The 18,176-nt window shown below is 49.4% G+C and overlaps 1 protein-coding gene across 1 annotated transcript; it reads right to left on the bottom strand.

Annotated features, from left to right (window-relative positions):
• Positions 1 to 9,108: 9,108 nt before the first annotated feature.
• RHOU (ras homolog family member U) lies at positions 9,109 to 16,904 on the bottom strand. Its single transcript, XM_024765616.1, has 3 exons — positions 16,880 to 16,904; positions 16,641 to 16,699; positions 9,109 to 11,365 (listed from the first exon to the last, which is right to left on the bottom strand). The coding sequence occupies exons 1-3, from the start codon at positions 16,902 to 16,904 to the stop codon at positions 10,910 to 10,912; spliced, it is 540 nt and encodes a 179-aa protein (XP_024621384.1). The 3' UTR covers positions 9,109 to 10,909.
• Positions 16,905 to 18,176: the final 1,272 nt, after the last annotated feature.

The raw sequence follows: 18,176 nt of genomic DNA, 5'->3' as shown, positions 1-18,176 counted from the left end.
TGGGATCTACTTCCCTGACCAGGGATCGAACCTGGGCCCCTGCATTGGGAGTGAAGAATCTTATCCACTGTGTCACCAGGGAAGTCCCCCCATGGAGACAGTCTTACTATAAGGTTTTTAAAGGGCTTCATTTACCCTGTGCTCTACATTATTCTACTTGTCCCAATGCAGCTGAAATCTGTCACTTTGGCTGCAAAAGGGGGCAGATGGAAACAGTGGAAACATCCACACTCTCTCTCATCCAGCTGTCCGCACACTGGGCCAGGGGCCAATTTTCACCCATTTTAAGCAGGTGTTCTCCCCTCAGAGGAAGAAGATTCAGTATAGAGTTAAGGCAACATACTGTGTCACCCATTTGAATTGACCCCAATGAAAACAACACAGGTGACAAGTACACCTTTTATCAGCAGAAGTTCTAGCTGCCGGACCAGCTGGATTCTCCACCACACTTCACCCAGGATAGACGTGAGCGATGGGCTGCACCAGCCCTGGCAGCCTCAGAGCCTCCTTTTCCCACATCAGTCCACTTGGTGGGCCCCAAGGAAACCCCCTCCCAGTGCCCCTCCCACCCGCATTGTCTCTGGACTTGGCCTTGGGACTTGCTTGGACCCATGGACATTAACAAGCACAGTGCAAACAGGCTTGATAAACCCTTGCACACTCATTTGTGGAAGTCAGTCTCCACACCGCAAAGTAACTCGGGATGGAAGATGGGAGGGCACAGAGAGACTCGGGGGTTATTTAGACCGTCTCCCCGGGGGAGCCCACAACTGCACATGACCCCAGCAGAACTGCCCAGCTGTGCCCAGTCAACCCACTGGATCCCAAGAACAAATAAGCAGCTATTGTTTGAAGCCCCTAAGCCAAGTGAGGGGGTAGCTTGTTATACAGAAATAGATCCTTGAATTAGTACATCCCTACTGGGGCTTTTAAAGGCCCCTCTATATCTTCTATACAAGGGCAGAAAGGGAAAAAGGAAACCCAGGCTTAAAATACCCTTGCTGAGTAAGGGTTCTACCACTAACTCATGCAGTCCCTTCCTTGGAAAATTAGTCTTTTTGTTTCTTTCTCTAAAAATAGTAGCAACCAGAACACTCTACTGGTGGGAGTGTAAATTGGTGCAGCCACTATGGAGAACAGTATGGAGGTTCCTTTAAAAAACTAAAAAATAGAACTACCATATGATCCAGCAATCCCACTCCTGGGCATATATCCAGAGAAAACCATAATTTGAAAAAATACATGCACCCCAATGTTCATTGCAGCACTATTTACAATAATAGCCAGGACATGGAAGCAACCTAAATGTCCATCAACAGAAGAATGGGTAAAGAAGATGTGATGCATATATACAATAGAACCTTACTCAGCCATAAAAAAGAATGAAATAATGCCATTTGCAGCTACATGGATGGACCTAGAGATTGTCATACTGAGTGAAGTCAGACAGAGAAAGACAAATATCATGATGTCGCTTATATGTGGAATCTAAAAGAATGGTACAAATGAACCTATTTACAAAACAGAAATAGAGTCACAGATGTAGAAAACAAACTTATGGTTACCAAGGGAGAAGGGGGGGAGGGATTGGGAGATTGGGATTGACACATACACACTACTGTATATAAAATGGATAACAAATAAGGTCCCTGCATCGGCAGGCGGACTCTCAACCACTGTGCCACCAGGGAAGCCCCAATAATTTTTTTTTAATAAAAAAATAAAATAATATAAAAATAATAGCAACCAATCTAATGCATGCCCATCATGGGTGGAATGAAGTTAGGAGAGACATTGTATGTATGTATTCATTTATATCATAGCTTGATCAAGAGAAGATTTAGACAGGTTACAGAAATAAGTAAAACATTCTTCATGCTCAAGAAATGCATGTGCTTCATAAATTTCAGATATTATGGTATTTCCGAAACATTCTCTCCTCTTATCAAACCTCTCTGTTCCCTGGTCTCCTCTACCTACATTTTACAAGAAAAAATTCAACTGCTTTACCTAAATGGTTGTTCAGCTAATCAATAATTGACCCCCTTCTACTCTTTCCATTTTGAAATAGACACACTTGACGTGCAGCAGCACCGATGAATTTGGGGGGCTAAGGTGAGGTGCTGCAGATGAGGGCCTGGCTCCTGCTGGCATGGAGACTATCTAACCTGGGTGGGGACCGATCACGGGAGGTTGTCCCAAAGGCAGTCCCGCCTCACCCATCCTCTTCCCTCAGATCCTGAAATAAAGTGACAAAGGAGGTAAACTGTGTTGATCAAATAAATGCTTTGAAAACCCACTTATCAGTGGCCGGGTCTGGTTTCCATCACTAATGAGTAATACAAGCCCGTGTACAGCCCTCCTGCCTCTGTGGTCTGGCCTGAGATTTCGTCCAGAATGAAAAGCAGGAAACCAGGAAGACGGGGAGAGGAAGGGATGGGGGGTGGAAAGAGGATCAGAGTGGAGGGGGCAGTCTGGGGGTTCTGAGTGATTGTGTGTGTGTGATTTTTACCAATTAAACCTTTGATGAACAAATGCAAGCCAAACTGTTTCCGTTGTCATTGCTATGGTTGGTGACGTTTTAGACAGCAGAGTTCTAAATTCCTAACAAGTGCCTCTCTGGATATTTGAGTCAACTCGAACTGGAACCCGGGCCCAGCCAGCAGAGTCTGGTGAAGTCTAAATCAAATAGCATCAGGCTTCCTGATTTCCGTGGTAGGACATCAGGTGTGACATTAGCTTCCAAAGCACCACAGTCTCCTTCCGACAGCCAGGTACGATATTGGTTCTTGCCTTAAAGTTAAAACCTGAAACAACCGTTACCCAGCACACAGCAAAGTGTGATCGATGCACATGCTACTAGGACACTCGTGTGCTGAGGGGTCCACGCGAGCATCTAAGTTCTCTTTTTGCCAGAAGTTTAAAGGCTCCTCCAAAGCAGCAGGACAAGAAGAATACGTGCCCTTGGGGATGCTTTCCGTAGCAACACCACCAGCTGCTAAATGAGTGTTACATGTCCAGCTGTTTGGCTGAGAGGAAACGCTAGAAACGGCCCTGTGGAGAATGTTCCTGCACCTTCTGTAAAACCAGGCAAAGATGTAAAATATTTACATCAGCACTTTTAGTACGTTTTTTCTCCCCAATTCAGGTCAGAAGTCACTCTACTAGGGTCTTGGGAAGGGAAACTTGGCAGTTGGCATGATGGGTGCAGTCCCCCACTTTGGAGACCTCCCTGAGATGCCAGGTCACAGTAAAGCTGCTTGTGGCGTCCTGAAGAATAAAGGGAGACGGTTAATGATATCAAGAAAGGACAAGATTTCATCCATTTCCCAGTAGAGATGCTTTTGTCAATGGGGCCAGAAATACTCACAGTCAGTGACTGCTCCCCCCAGCAGCTCTCACCCCACTGGGGAGGACGTGGCATGTCTATCCCTGGTCAGCCAGTGAAGCCAAGGAGCATGCAGCCCACACTGCCCACCTCGAAGCCAAGGAGGGCGCAGCCCACATTGCCCACCTCTGACCAAGACTGCGACCGAACCTGCCTGGAACCCTCTCCACGTGGCTGTGAGTTCAGGCAGGTGGTCCCCAAGCTCTGCTGGCCATGGAGCTGGTCTCTCTGCTTAGTTCCACTTTGTGTTCACGTAATAATTCACTTTTGTGTGAAGGTGACACCCTGAAGGCCCTGCCCTTCACATCCTTGGGGACCATCTTCCCCTTGGCCTTCAACTATCAGTGACAGGAGATCATAGCATCCCTAACACCTGAACACACACGCACACGCACACACACACAACTGTCCTTTATTGGGTTTTGGTTTTGTCTTACTCTTTTTGCGGTGCGCGGGCCTCCCACTATTGTGGCCGCTCCCGTTGCGGAGCACAGGCTCCGGACGCGCAGGCCCAGCGGCCACGGCTCACGGGCCCAGCCGCTCCGCGGCATGTGGTATCTTCCCAGACCGGGGCACGAACCCGCGTCCCCTGCATCGGCAGGCGGACTCTCAACCACTGCGCCACCAGGGGAGCCCTGGTTTTGTCTTACTCTTGTGACTACATTCAGCAGAAAGAAAGCAGATGCTGTCCATATGCAAATTAGCAGAGAGAAGAAGGCAAAGGAGGAAGAAGAGCCATGTGGCCGGTGTCCTGGGCCCTCTCCTGAGTAGTAAAAGCAGGTGGAGGGCACCCTCTCCGGAGTTAGGGGTCAGAGAAGGCTGGAACAAGCTGTAAGAGCTGTTTTTTAGAAGAAGTGTGCTCTCTTTGCCAAGAGAGAGTAAAAGCAAGCTTGCAGGAGGCATCAGAATACTCGTCAGAGAACGTGGCATTAATCCTGAGACCAAGGAGGGGCTGGTTATGCAGACACGTGCACAGGGGGCTGCCACACCCTGGGAGTGAAGTGCACCAGAGTGCAGGCACAGAAGAGTGCAGGGCTCATCCAGGGGCCCCGGGGTGTGAACCAGGTGGGGCACGGGCAGGACACACAAAGTGGACAGGAGGTGAGATCCAGAACAGGAGAATCTTCGCAGACCTGTGGTTCCCCACCTGAGGGCCACAAAGCCCGGAGAAGCTACGGCGTTAATGACGGGATGGAAGGATCCACAGGTACATGGAGCCTTGCATGCAGCATAACGTTGCACACATATGAACTGCTTTGCAATTACGTATCGATGCTTTTGTGATTAACTTAGTATCAGCTGAAAGTATTACCAGACCTAAAATCAAATGAAAATCATTTTTGAATTCACAAAGGCTTTGAAAAGTATAATGACATGGGCTTTTTATCATTTGTCATTTTGGTAGAAATAGTAAAAGTACAACTATTATCGTGTGCGGTCTGCAAAATTTGGAGGCATAATAAAATGTTTGGAGATCAGTGCTATAGGCAATGGAGAACCACCGAACATTTCTTAGAAGTAAAGAGTCATGAAAAGATTTGCTTATTTTAAAAAGGGGGAAAAAGGACTTCCCTGGTGGCACAGTGGTTAAGAATCCGCCTGCCAATGCAGGGGACACGGGTTTGAGCCCTGGTCTGGGAAGATCCCACATGCCGCGGAGCAACGAAGCCCATGAACCACAACTACCGAGCCTGTGCTCTAGAGCACGCGAGTCACAACTACTAAGCCTGTGTGCCACAACTACTGAAGCCCGTGCACCACAACTACTGAGCATGTGCTCTAGAGCCTGCAAGCCACAACTACTGAGCCCATGTGCCACAGCTACCAAAGCCCACGGTGCCTCGAGCCCATGCTCCACAAGAGAAGCCAACGCAATGAGAAGCCCGTGCACCACAACGAAGCGTAGCCCCCGCTCGCCGCAACTAGAGAAAGCTTTTGTTGCGCGCAGCAATGAAGACCCAACACAGCCAAAAATAAAAATAAAATAAATAAATTTATTTTTTTGAAAAGGGAGGGGGGGAATCCTGCTGGCCTGCGGGTGCCATGGAGAGAGGCCGGACAGGCCAGGCTGGAGGAGGGGACAGAACCCTTGTGGCAGAAGGGGGAGGACGATGACGATGACACCCAACAGACAGGACCTGGTGGCCAATCAGATGTGAACGTGCAGGAAAGGGAGTCTGGGCTGATGACCAATTTCTAGTCTGGACAGTGGCAACCATGGCGGTAGATCGTGAGCACAGGGGCACACAAAGGAGGGTGTCAGGGAGCCGTGAGCCGACCTCCGGGAGATGAGTGCGGTCAGCAGAATGGCCGCCAGAGATGTCCACCCCCTAAGCCTTGGATCCTGTGAGCACGTGGATTACACAGCAAAGGGGGATTAAGGATGCAGATGGAATTAGGATCTCCCATCCCCTGACCCTGAGATGAGATCACCCTGGACCCTCTGGGTCAGCCCAACACCAAAATAAGGGCCCTGAGATGTGGAAGAGGAGGTAGGAGGGTCAGTGTCAGCGCGATTCCACTTGAGGAAGACTTAATAGACCATCACTGCTCTGAAGGTGGAGGAAGCCCCCGAGCCATGGAGCGCCCAGAGCTGCAAGAGGCGAGAGGATGGGTCCCCAGGGCCTCCACAGAGGAACGCGGCCCCGGCCACACCTCGACTTCAGCCTGGGAGACCCGTTTCAGAATTTCACCTCCAGGACCGGAGTGAGAAATCTGTGTTGTTCTAAGGCACGAAGTTTACAGTCTTTCACTATAGCAGTGACAGGAAACTAGCACAGCAAGTTAGCTCTGAAGTGCACGTGGGACATTAGGAGGGACTGAGCAGAGATGCTGCCCAGAAATGTGTCTCCTTTTAGGGATGAGCATCGGCCCCACCACACGCCTCTGTCATGTGCAGAGCCTGGTTTTACTGTTAGGGGTGGGTGCTGCCTGGGGTGACAGGGGACATTGCAGTTGGTGACTCTGATAAACAGGGGCTCTAAAACTGGCTCCAGTTCACAAAAACGAGAGCAAGGCCTCCCCATGTGAAGGGGGTGGAGGGAGGCCCAGCCCTGGCAGGAATGCAGGGCCCTGGGCCCCCCACTCACCTGCAGCCTCGCCCAACGCCCAATGCTCCAGGCCGCCTCAGGGCTCTGTCTCAGTCTTCCCATCTTCCAGCCGGGGGTGGAGAGTTGGCACGCGCACCCCTCACCCCCTCGGCCCGTGCCAGGCCTGGCATAATTGAAGGACTTCTCTCTTCTATAAAAACGAGTGGAAACTGAAAAATGAATGTGCTATTAGGCATAAAAGGCGTAAGCCTCATAAAATTTAACAAAGATGAAGAAGAAAGCCTTCAGGGGCCAGGTGTAAGTTGATCAACTGGGCGTCCTGCCAGGAAGACGTTACCAAAAAGTCCGGTCAGAGTGGACATTTCCTGAGGCTTACAGGGCAGCAGCCCTTCATACTCATAACTCCATGGGCCCATGGGGGCAGGTGCCATGCTTATCCCCTTTACAGATTCCAAAGTTTAGGCACAGAGAGGTTAAGAGGTTACGCTGCTTAAGGAACCACAACCAGTAAGTGGCAGAGCCAGGATTCAAGCCCAAACAGCCTGCCTGCTGGGCCCAGCCCATTGCCTCTCCCTGCTGTCCTGGCTTTCCACCGGCCTCCAGGACATGCCAGACATTCCTCTGCCTCAGGGTCTTTGCACCTGCTGCTCCTTTTAGAAAACTTTTCTCCCCTCATCTCCTTTCAGGTCATGTGAACATCTCTGTGAAGACTCCCCAAACTCCTCTAAAGGGACTGGGAGCTCTGTCCTTGTACCCCGGGAAGGCCTGACCCAGATAAGGGAGGTCGGACTGGGGCCGGGTGAAGAGAAACTTCCAGGTGCCTCTGGGCAAGGGTCAGGCTGCTCTCGGAGGCCAGTGGGGGCCAGGAGGCTGGCTGGCTGGCTGGCTTTCGGCACTCCAGGACACATGCGGGTGGGCAGTGGTTCTAGTGGCTCTCTGCCCAGTTTTCTAGTCCACTGTGGTTGACTGGTCGGTGGATACAAAAGAGTCGTAGCCTTGACATGGAAGGTGATGTGGGGAAGGAAGGAGACAGGCCTGTCCTTCGCTAGAGGACCAGGAAGGCTGTCCACCCCCTGCAGATGGGGAACCCTGCTGGCCTTCACTGTGAAGCTGGTGGAGCCCAGGTTCCTCCCAGGGCCACTGCAGACGTTTACCCCATGTGTGCACCTGTGCTCTCACCCAGGACACCAACGGCCTGTGAGAAGGGCAGCCCTGTCCCCACAGGAGGAAGCCCAGGCGTATCTGTGACCTCAGCGTCACCCCATGCTCACTGCTGCTCTGGGCCTGGACTTGGGCTCCTAGAACAGACAGGGAGGTCAGCACACAGCCCATCACAGACACAGACCCACAGGGTGCTCATCTCAGATGGAATCCAGAATTCTCAAACCCCACCCTGAACAGACGCATTCCCACCACACCTCAGGGGCCTGCTTCTCCACACCCCTGAACTTCTCTTCACTCCCAAAGAAATTCTTTGGTAGAAAACACAGGTGCGGTTAGAGCCACAGGTCAGAATTTATTTCCTACCACCTCCTGGAGAGCATCTTCAAGGAGAGTGTTCTGCTCAACATCATTTACACTGAAAAACAGAAAAGTATGGGAACGTCCCCAGTGGTCCAGTGGTTAAGACTCTGCGCTTCCACTGGAGGGGGTGTGGGTTTGATCCCTGGTTGGGAAACTAAGATCCCGCGTGCCACATGATGGAAAAACAGAAAAGTATGACTTGGTAAGGCACCAGGTAACCTGCCTCAGGCCCTTTGCAGCTGCTGTTCCTTTTAGAAAACTGGGGAGAAGACCTGCCCTCCTCTGGGCTTGTGTAAGAGGTGGGTGGTTTCTCATAAGTGTGTCAAGCACAGAGATCAACATTACAAAAGGTTCATTTCTACACACATGGTGAAAAGAGATGACAGTTGTAGAGGGCCCTGTATTGTTAAATTATGACGGGCCTACACCGCAGGACTTATGCTAGGGTATTTCCCAAAGCACAACTCTGATAAAACGTCCTCCTCGATACCAAGCTGTTAAGTTTAACAACGTCTGAGCTCTGAAGTGAATCAAATTTATATTTAACTCGAGCACATACTTTTAAAAACTTTTCTGCCCAAATCTTTATTTTCCCCAAGAAGTAAAAATGGAGGAAAACCTCGAGTACTATTGTGCATTTACTCTTCTGCAAATTTGGCAACATATTAAAACCTGTTGCATCTCAGTGTCAACCTTCTGGATTTTTCGCACTAATAGTACAGGCTGCATCAAGCGGGGCTGAAAATGAAACACGAGTAAAGCTCTGGAACTGGACCACAGAGGTGTTCCTTACCAACCGCTGGCCCTAAAGGCAGAGGGTGGCAAAGGTTCCCCCCTCCACCGGGGGACCAAGAAGAGCCCCATATGCTGTCACAGGCATAACATTTCTTTCAAGTTTTGTGTTCAGTCTTAAAAATTAACTGCATTTTACTCCATGACATTTGCTTTACTATAAAAATACTGTTTGAAATCACTTGCCAGTCAAATAACCCTTCCTCACCCGCTCCACACCAGGGCAGGCAGAGCCCCGTCTGGGAAGCTCACGGGTAGGTGAGCCAGGCACCAAGCTTCGAACACATTTCATTAGGTCCGTTTGGGGCATTTCCACAAATGAAGTAATTTTATTCACTCAGGATGTAACTAAACGCTTCAGGAAGCAATGATATCAGTTTCAATGTACTGAAAAATAAATAATAAACAGCATGTTTTTCAGTTTTTAAACAAGGAAATTAGTTAATTTTATTTACTAATAGAAATAAAAGAAGCCTCTAACCTAAAGTATAGTCTGATCATTTACTTTCTGTAAAAAGAAACACAAATTGGATTTTTTTTTAAACATAAAAAGGACAAGACCCACAGAAAGATAAACTCCTCTCCTCTACCTGCTGGCATTACAGAGATTTCCCCAGTTACTGACTGATATTGGTATATCTGCATCACCACCGCAAGCCTGACGTCACAATCTGATGCATTCAGCTACTTCTCGGCATCTCAGAAGCAGCCCCATCCCAGAGAAAAACTGCTCTCTGGCACTTCGAGCACTTTTCCCCTCCAGAATATGAAGCCCTAAATACCGCCACCTGGAAGAACACAAACATGTCACCAATCTGTGGTTTTCTGACTGTTCCACAGTGAGGAGACAGCTGAGCAAGGGTGCTGAGGTCCCTGCCACCACCGATCCCACACGAGGCGCTGTCTCTATCACCAGCTCCCTGAAAGGCATGTGTGGATTTCACTGGCTGTTTTAATAAGTTTCAAGAGACATTCATATTAAAATAGGTTCTAAGAGACGCTCATGTTTTAACATGGGCTCCAAAATGTGTGAAGATCCACCTAGAATCACATCTCAAGGCATCATCAAAAAGAGATCTGTTCCAGAAAGTGTTAAAAGAGGAAGCCAGGCTTCCCTCACAGCTGTTTCTGGGGCCACATTTTTTCCCATTAACTGTTTAAAAGTCTGAATCAGAAGCAAGAATGGCCACCTCTATATCCGTGTTTGCGTGCGTACACAAAGAAGTACCTTTACACTGACTTCAGGAAAATAAGGACATTTTGTGTCCCCCAAACATCTGCCTGCTACAGGCCTTGCAAGAGGGTTCACGCCCCCTGAAGATGGGGCAAGGGAAGCCTAGAAGGTAAGAAACAACCCCGACAGGTCTCCTGAGCGCTGTCATCACAGAGGTTCAGGCAGTTGGCTCATGTGTATGACAGCAAATACCATGCTCTGAGCGCAACGTGAATCACTCCCTAAAGAAAACAGAGCTATCACTTGCTACACTCCTCATGGCATTTTGGCTGTTGATACGGTCTCAGGATGAAAAACTCCCATCAACAACTTTTCCTTTTTGGTCTACACAGCACCATAGTTAGTGGCATGTTGTTTTGTTGGTTGCTGTTAAATCTTAAGGAACCAGGTATAAGAATACAACCAAAGTGACTGATTTGAGGTTTTATAGGCAGAGGTCTCTCTCTTTTTTTTTCTCAGATTTTTGCTCCTTAAAAAAACAGGGGGGAAAGTATGAGGTCTCAAAGCTAAGAGTTACTCTGACCGTAGCTGGCCCTCAATCAAGGGACAGCTAACCATGCCATTTCCTCTTTGTTCTTCTGTGCATTATCTCGTGGCAAAATTTCACTCTGGACGCCCAGATCTGAGGTGACTTTTCATATTAGATATAAATTAATCCAAAGGTCTAGAGCTCTAAATTCCCAGAGTCATGACAAACACTTAACTTACTTCAAAAATCTCTTGCATAAGTATCTCATCCCTCGGCTCAAACAAACGAGAAGGTCAAAGGCAAGAAAGGATACATACATTGGAGCATCTCCTATAATCCATATACACGCGCATTCTCTATACAGGTTCTACATGGTCAAAGGAGTTGTTTCAGCTAATATAGCCTCTAGTGCGGAGGTCGTCGGAACACAGCCCGTCGGGGCCCCACCAGCATCATACGAAACAGCAGTACTTCTTCCACCAGGACTTGGACAGGGTCTTCATCTTGTCCGGAGTCCTGCTCTTGGACTTCCTGGGCTGCTGCTGAGAGTCCGAGTACTGGATTCCGGCGACGATGGCTGCATCAAAGACCTCTTTGAGGTTCTTCTGAGTCAAGGCCGAGCACTCGATGTAGGAGGCAGCTTTGATCTCCTCAGCACACAACCTGGCCGCCTCCTCGGGCACGGGTTTCTCTTTGCATTTGTCCAGCTCGATGAGGACTTTGACGTCTTCTCTGAGATCCGACTGCGTCCCCACGAGGATGATGGGGGCTTTGGGACAGTGGCAGCGAATCTCCGGCACCCATTTCTCACTGACGTTCTGGAAGGAAGAGGGTCCCACGACACTGAAGCACAGGAGGAAGATGTCGGCGCTGGTGTAGCACAGCGGCCGGAGCTTGTCGAACTCATCCTGCAAGCGAGTCAAGCACCCAAACGTTACCTTTTACATCAGGTCTCATCAGCACAAAGACCGTTTGAACGTTTTTCTGGAAAGGGTCTGGCAGGTAACAGAAAGCCCACGACGGGTGGAAGGAAGAGCGAGAGTCCTCAAAAGGCCCCTGCTGCCAAGTGGGGCAATGCTCCCAGCCCCTGGAAACCTGCCCGACGTGCTCAACGTTTTCCTTGATGCTCTAGACCTACTTGCAATTTACCACAGGAAAGGTCCTTAAATTAGACGGATTTTCAAAATAAAATTTACTTTCTCTAGGCTTCAGACCCACTCCTTCAACTCTGGTACTTAGTCAGGCTCTTAAAACGTACACAGTACCCACGCTGATCCTCGGGGCTCCACCCTGACTCCAGGGAGCCCCAGTCTGTGAACCCAGCACCTCTGTAAGGACCCATCCCTGCCCATCCTCACAGCAGCGATGAGCCATGCCTGTTCCATCCCATCTGCGCTGGGCACACCCAGGGCACATTCAGGGCACACGCGGTGCAGAATCATGGGAATCAGACACAGGTCTGGAGTTGAGGACCTGGACTTGGCCACTCTCATTAGGGACCCAGAGAATGTGTGCCTCTCAATGTCACATACAACACTGGTGAATACAGTCTCACACTTGCTGGATATAACACTTCTCGATTTATCTTTTTCTCCCTCCCTCCTTTTCTCTTACTTTCCCTCCCTTCTTTTCTCTCCATGAATCCCAGAGGCCCCCACGCACGATGCTTTGGGAGGATAAAGAACCAGAGAAAGGGTGTACCCACCCAACTTCTGAGGGATAGAGAACTGGATGGAACAAGTTAGAGTTGATTATATAAACCAACCACCCACCACGCTGCTGAAGGCCGTGCCGCACTCACTCACTAACAGAGATGCATGTGGGACTCCAGGCACCACGCATCAGACACCAGACTCCAGGGGATTTGGCTGGGGACAGACAGACATGGCCTCAGCCCTTGTAGGGACATCTGTCTCCAGATCAGTGTTTCTTTATATCAAACACCCTAGAGTCCCCTGCAGCACCATATTTAGCTAACTGAAAGCTTTCACTCATCTCTCTTCTAGGAAAACATTTACATCATCTCATTTCTATCTGAAATTTCTATATGTGGGTGCCAACCATCCTCCGGCATAAGGTGACACATAGGTTCCGTAAACGTCACCCAGGTTTCTGCCGCTCAGTTGACGTGTATGATCGTTTACGAACTATTATTTGCGTGCATGTTATGCAGCATCTGTGGCCTTTTTCTAGGGATGAGGGAAGCCTGGATCTTCTTATTTGAGTTCACTTTCCTCATCTGAGGCTCCGTATTTCAGTTTGTGGGGCAACAACCAAGTAACAATATTAAAGTCAACCAATATTAAAGTCCTTCCTCAGGAAGGAATACGGCATCTCTCCGTGTCACTGCCACTTCTCCGACTTCTACACGCAAAAGTTAAAAAGGAAGAAAGAAGAAAAAAAGCCTTGGATTTCTTAGTGCCAACTTCGTGCTGAAAGAAGAAACACAGAAACCCATCCAGGTGGCCCACGGCCCAGCCACGAGGATCTTTTAATGAAACATTCCCTCTGTTCTCGGAGGCCTGCAAGGAAGAAGCACAGGACGGAGGCGTTGCCCGCACTGCTGGCAGTCATCGCACCTGCTGGGCCCTGGATCTGGGGTTGTGTTACCAATAAAAAGAAAGGTGAGCACAGGCCCAGGCCTCGTGACCGGGCTTTGGCAATCTGGCTCCCAGACCTCTGAGGTTCTGGCTGAGGGACTCGGGAAGCAAGGCAGAAATTAAATCCTGCTGACCAGAAATCTTAGCTATCTGCTGAAATAAATGCAGCACATGTACGTGTGATAAGGCCAACTGTAATGGACCCTCAAGGAAACATGCTCTGAGGCCCAGAGATGTGCCTGGGATGCAGGGCAGGGCAGGGCTGGGTGGGATTGACAGGCCGCTGGACAGCAGTGCTAGTCAAGCTGCAGTCGGAGTTCTTTTTTTTTTTTTAAGTATAAAGATTTCCCCAAGTGCCTCATGGTTCAGAAGGCTGAAGAGTTTTCACCTGCTATTGGTCACTCTTTCAGTCTGATCAATTTCACCTGGCGTGAAATTGATCACAGTGAAATTTCCACAGCATTAAAAACTCCTTTTAACATCTTACATGCTCACTGAGCCCCCAACAAGAAAACTCCAAGGCACAAGAAGCGATTTCTAGTTATTTACCCAGCTCTCAGCTGCTATGTGAAACCTGCGTTTGGTCCCTAGGCCAAGGCCACCGGTGCTCACATTCTCTGGGACTTTGCAAAGGAGGTCGGTCGAGTCGCTGTGTCCTCAGGAAGCTACCATGACAACTGCCTGTGGGGGTGGGCGCAGTGCCACGGGCTGGGACAACACGAAGGGAATATGGCACGTGTCAAATCAAGTCCCTTGAAAGGTAGTTTATCAGATCTGGAGTAGGGAGGGTAGGAAAGGACTACCACCTTACCCAGCTTTGCTTATGGTCAAAGCAAATACTGATACTTGGGGAGCGGGAAAAAACTGACTTTGTCTCACCAGCTGTGTATTTTTCACAAATAGGTTTTGAAGCTGGTTTTCTACAAATCTGTAGACGGTTGGCCTCATTCCTTACACAATTAGACACACTTACTAATCAGGTAAGAAATACTGTGAATCTCAACCCAAAAAACTGCTGGGAGGGCTTCCCTGGTGGCACAGTGGTTAAGAATCCGCCTGCCAATGCAGAGGTCCCAGGTTCGAGCCCTGGTCCGGGAAGATCCAGCTATGCCATGGAGCAACTAGGCCCGTGCGCCACAGCTACTGAGCCTGCGCTCTAGAGCCCACGAGCCACAACTACTGAGCCCGTGAACCACAACTACTGAGCCTGCGCTCTAGAGCCCGTGAGCCACAACTACTGAGCTCACGTGCCACAGCTACTGAAGCCCGCGTGCCTAGAGCCTGTGCTCCGCAACAAGAGAAGCCGCCGCCATGAGAAGCCCGCTCACCGCAACGGAGAGCAGCCCCCACTGGCGGCAACTGGAGAAAGCCTGCGCCCAGCAATGAAGACCCAACGCAGCCAAAAATAAGTAAATAAATAAAACAATGAATCTATTCAAAAAAACAAACAAACAAACAAGAATAACTGCTGGGAGAGCAGAAGGATAATTTCCAAATAAACCAAAGCGTACCAACTTGCACCAAAACCTTTTCATTTCCCGAATTATGAACCTTTTCCATGAAAATACGTTTAAAATGATTCTCTTGATGCCCTGACTTTGAAACAGACCCTATTAAGGAAAAAATTAAATTATTTCTTGATAATTCAGGATCATTTCTACATAGTGTTCCTGGTAAAAGACCTATTCCTCTTTCAAAATTGCTCAGAGATTTTCCTCCTGGGTCTACCCATCCTGCCCCTTGAGCTGACTTTGCTGTCCTCCTCCTGTAACCTCACTGGTTTCTTTCACAAGTTCTACTAACAGGTAGACTGTAAGTCTGTTGAGCGGCAAGCCCATGACTTAAGTTTGCCTCCCCCAGGACCCAGCACTCCATTTATTGATTGATCCATTCTACAAACCGTGAAGAAGCCCCACTCTGTACCAGGCACCGAGAAGGCATGAGGCAGGGAACCCCAGCCCGGGAAGCCATGTCTGCCAGCAGAACCAACACCTGACAGGTGAGCCAGTGGTGGGCAGCTGCCTGCACTGGGCTGCCTGCTCCTCCCTAAAGGGTCCCAGATAAGCACACCCTTTGGTGTCTTGCGTTCTCCTGCCTTCCGTCTCATTCTCGGGCTGTTCAGCTGCCACATCTTGCTACAAAAGGGAGGCCTCTGTTTATGGAGGCGCTACTCGACCCTCATTTTATTTTATTTTTTGGCCGTGCTGTACGGCATGCGGGATCCTAGTTCCCTGACCAGGGATCGAACCCACGCTCCCCACGTTGGAAGCCCAGAGTCTCAACCACTGGACCTCCAGGGAAGTCCCGGTCTTCATTTTAAACATCAGAAAATCTGACCCGAGGTAGGAAAAACATTCTCACTTTATACAAAGCAATTAAGCTTTCATTATAAATAGCAGCAGGGCGTCCAGAAAGATTAAATATTAGAAGAGCCTGTGTTCTTTGATTTTTCTTTTCCACAGGCAAGAAAATGCAGACCGGTTGGTTTTTTCTGCTCCCCATAAAGGGGGAACTGGGAAGCCCCAGTGGAAGGGTAAGGCCAGAGCAGAAGAGGTTTGGCTATGACGTGTGCCACCGTGGCCACCGCCAAACCAGCGTTCTGCTGGGGATCAAGGCTGCCCAGTCTTGTGTCACATCGAGGTTTGAAAAACAAAGCCCTGACTGGATTTGCTCTCCCAAGTGGGTGAGTAACTGAGAAGCCCTGGTGTGGAGGAGGTTCTTGGGGACACTGGAAAGCCAGCTTCTTCTTTAACGTATATGGTCGTGTGACACCTCAGAAGTGAAGTGGGCACTTTTACCTGCCAACAAAGTACCCCAGCACTTTCTCAAGTGCTGGAGAGACTACATGCTTAGTAACTTGTCACTTTGGCAAACTCAAGAGACGGCACCCTGGGCCCTCACAGAGCACGGTGAGAACTCAGTGACATGAGCACCATTCGGGGGGACCGGGGTCCCTGGAGCTCTTCAGGGACACCCCAAAGGGGACCTCACACCGGGTCTTCCCACCAGCTCCTTGGCTGTTTTGTCCAAGTGCCTGGCCAAGACAGGAATAAATGTTCGCGATTCGGAAGGATCAGGTCCCGGCTCATTCATTCCTCCAGCTCAGGACAGCCTGGGCCACTGTATCTCTGCTTCAAGGGATGGGAGCAACCCCAGCAAGTCCAACCATGCTCAGGAAGGGAAACATTAACACTTACTGACGTGAACTCCATCTTCTTCTTGAGTAAGTTTATTAAGTATTTGACTTGCTGACCTTTAATAAAATGATCGTAAGCTACGGCCAACTTACTTTGAGAAATGAGCACAAAGCAACATTGATAATTTTTAATAAAAACCAGAGAGTAAATAAGATCCGAAATTCCCAGAAGTTAAGAACCTCTCTTGACCCTGTTTCCCCTGTCCTGCCCACACAGAGCCGGGCCAAACCCTGTTTTATTGGCACGGAGCTCTGTGTCCCCACCACCACCCTCTGTGAGGAGCCATACGTGGGGGTGGGGCTCTAGAATGGCCCAGCTGGGGCGGGGGTGAAGGGCTTTAAAAGGCCCTGTCCTCGCCCAGCACCGAGCAGCGATGTGATACTGACCTGTCCTGCAGTGTCACAGAGCTGGAGTCTCACGGGCCGCCCATCCACGGAAACCACAGCTTAAAAATAAGACCAAAAGGACTGTCAGGGGGGTCTCTTTTAACCTTTTCCAGAAGAATGATCGTTTTAATTTGTATGACCATTCTCACTCCAAACCCTTCAGCTCCTATTCTGGGTCCCCAGTGAATTTAAGACTTGCCTAAAACAAAGAGGCCCGTGAGGTATTTCTGCACCCAAACCTGCAGGGCGGGCAATTCGCTCCATGCCCCAGAGAAGGCAGGAGGCCAGAAGCTTTGATGGCACCCAGAAGGGCCTGCGTTTTTCTCCCAGCCCCAGAAGATTTATTTTCCTGTCACACTTGTTTCAAAAAACCCAAAAACAACACTGGGGGGTAAGTGGGAACCAACCTTGCAGCTTTAAGTCAGTGGAAACTCTCACAAATAATTCTGCTTTCCCTTGGGAAACGTTTGGTGACTTTGGGGTTTATCATAGAAGTGTGGCTTGTTTTGAGAACACGTGCAAACACAGGCTGCCCGCATTGTCCTGCTTATAAAAGAGGGCACAGCTTATCTCTCCATGTCAGCTCAAAGAGCGGATTAAAAGAGAAAAGGAAAGGAAAGAAAACCATTCCCACCTTTCCACTGGGAAGGGGTATCTGGGGAGGGGCCTGCATCAGGGCGCTGCTCTGAGGTCTCTATTTGAATGAAGTACTCCCTTTTGTCTCAATACAACTTTCTAAATTGTTTATACATGTTTACACTACTCAGTTGGGAGGAGGAAAAAAAAGGAAAAAAACAATATCGTTTAGGTGGGAAACCCAGTAGCACAGCACTGCTTTACCTAGGGTGCCTTCCAGGAGGATGAAAGCAAGTCCTTGCCACCATGACTTTCCAAAAGATAGAGAAGCTTGTGTGTGAGTGGGTGTGTGTGAGTGTGTGTGTGTGTGTGTGTGCGCGCTTTAAAAAAAAAAAACAGAGAAAGTGTTTCACCCTAGCTTCCATAGATTTTAACTTTTTCTTAAATTTCAAAAAGACTTGAAAAATCAAGAGTAAGGACTCCTTTATCTTGATAGCTACCAAACCAAATGACATAGCGCTGTACACATAAGAGCTTTCAGTAGCTTAAAGAGATACTGAAAAGATACTAAGACTCAGAAACAGAGCCCATGGGGGCGGTGGAAGCGGGGGCAGGGGAAGCGTTGGTGCTCAGAGGGAAGAAGCTGTGTTTACTCTCCAGGTTTAATCCAAACCTCGGCCCTCCCTAGTGCTTCTAGTGCCATTTCCACTAAATCCACTCTCTTCCCCCGTCTCCGCAGCTCTTTAAAAGTGGAGACGCCCTCGGGAGGGGAGCCACCAACAGGAAAGGACGGACCCTCGGGCCACAGGTAATGGCACCTGCGCGTCACCTTCCGATCGAAACCCGGCAGCAGCGCCAGCAACGTCGACCTGACGCAACTTCTCTACCCAGGAAACTGACCAGGCCACCTGGGCGCGACCTGTTAGACCCCACCGTCTGCCCCTGAATGGCGAGGCGACC

This window comes from Neophocaena asiaeorientalis, unplaced genomic scaffold (assembly GCF_003031525.2).
Source record: "Neophocaena asiaeorientalis asiaeorientalis breed wild unplaced genomic scaffold, Neophocaena_asiaeorientalis_V1.1 scaffold369, whole genome shotgun sequence".
NCBI lineage: Eukaryota > Metazoa > Chordata > Mammalia > Artiodactyla > Phocoenidae > Neophocaena > Neophocaena asiaeorientalis.
Note: the sequence above shows the minus strand (reverse complement) of the source record. Positions and strands in the feature narration are given on the sequence as shown.

Coding starts and splice junctions, on each gene's coding strand:
- RHOU (XM_024765616.1), bottom strand. CDS start 16,904: ATGGAGCGAATTGCCCGCCCTGCAG. Junction 16,700..16,879: donor GCGAATTGCCCGCCCTGCAG/GTTTGGGTGCAG, acceptor CTTATTTTTAAG/CTGTGGTTTCCGTGGATGGG. Junction 11,366..16,640: donor TCTGTGACACTGCAGGACAG/GTCAGTATCACA, acceptor ACTCGCTTGCAG/GATGAGTTCGACAAGCTCCG.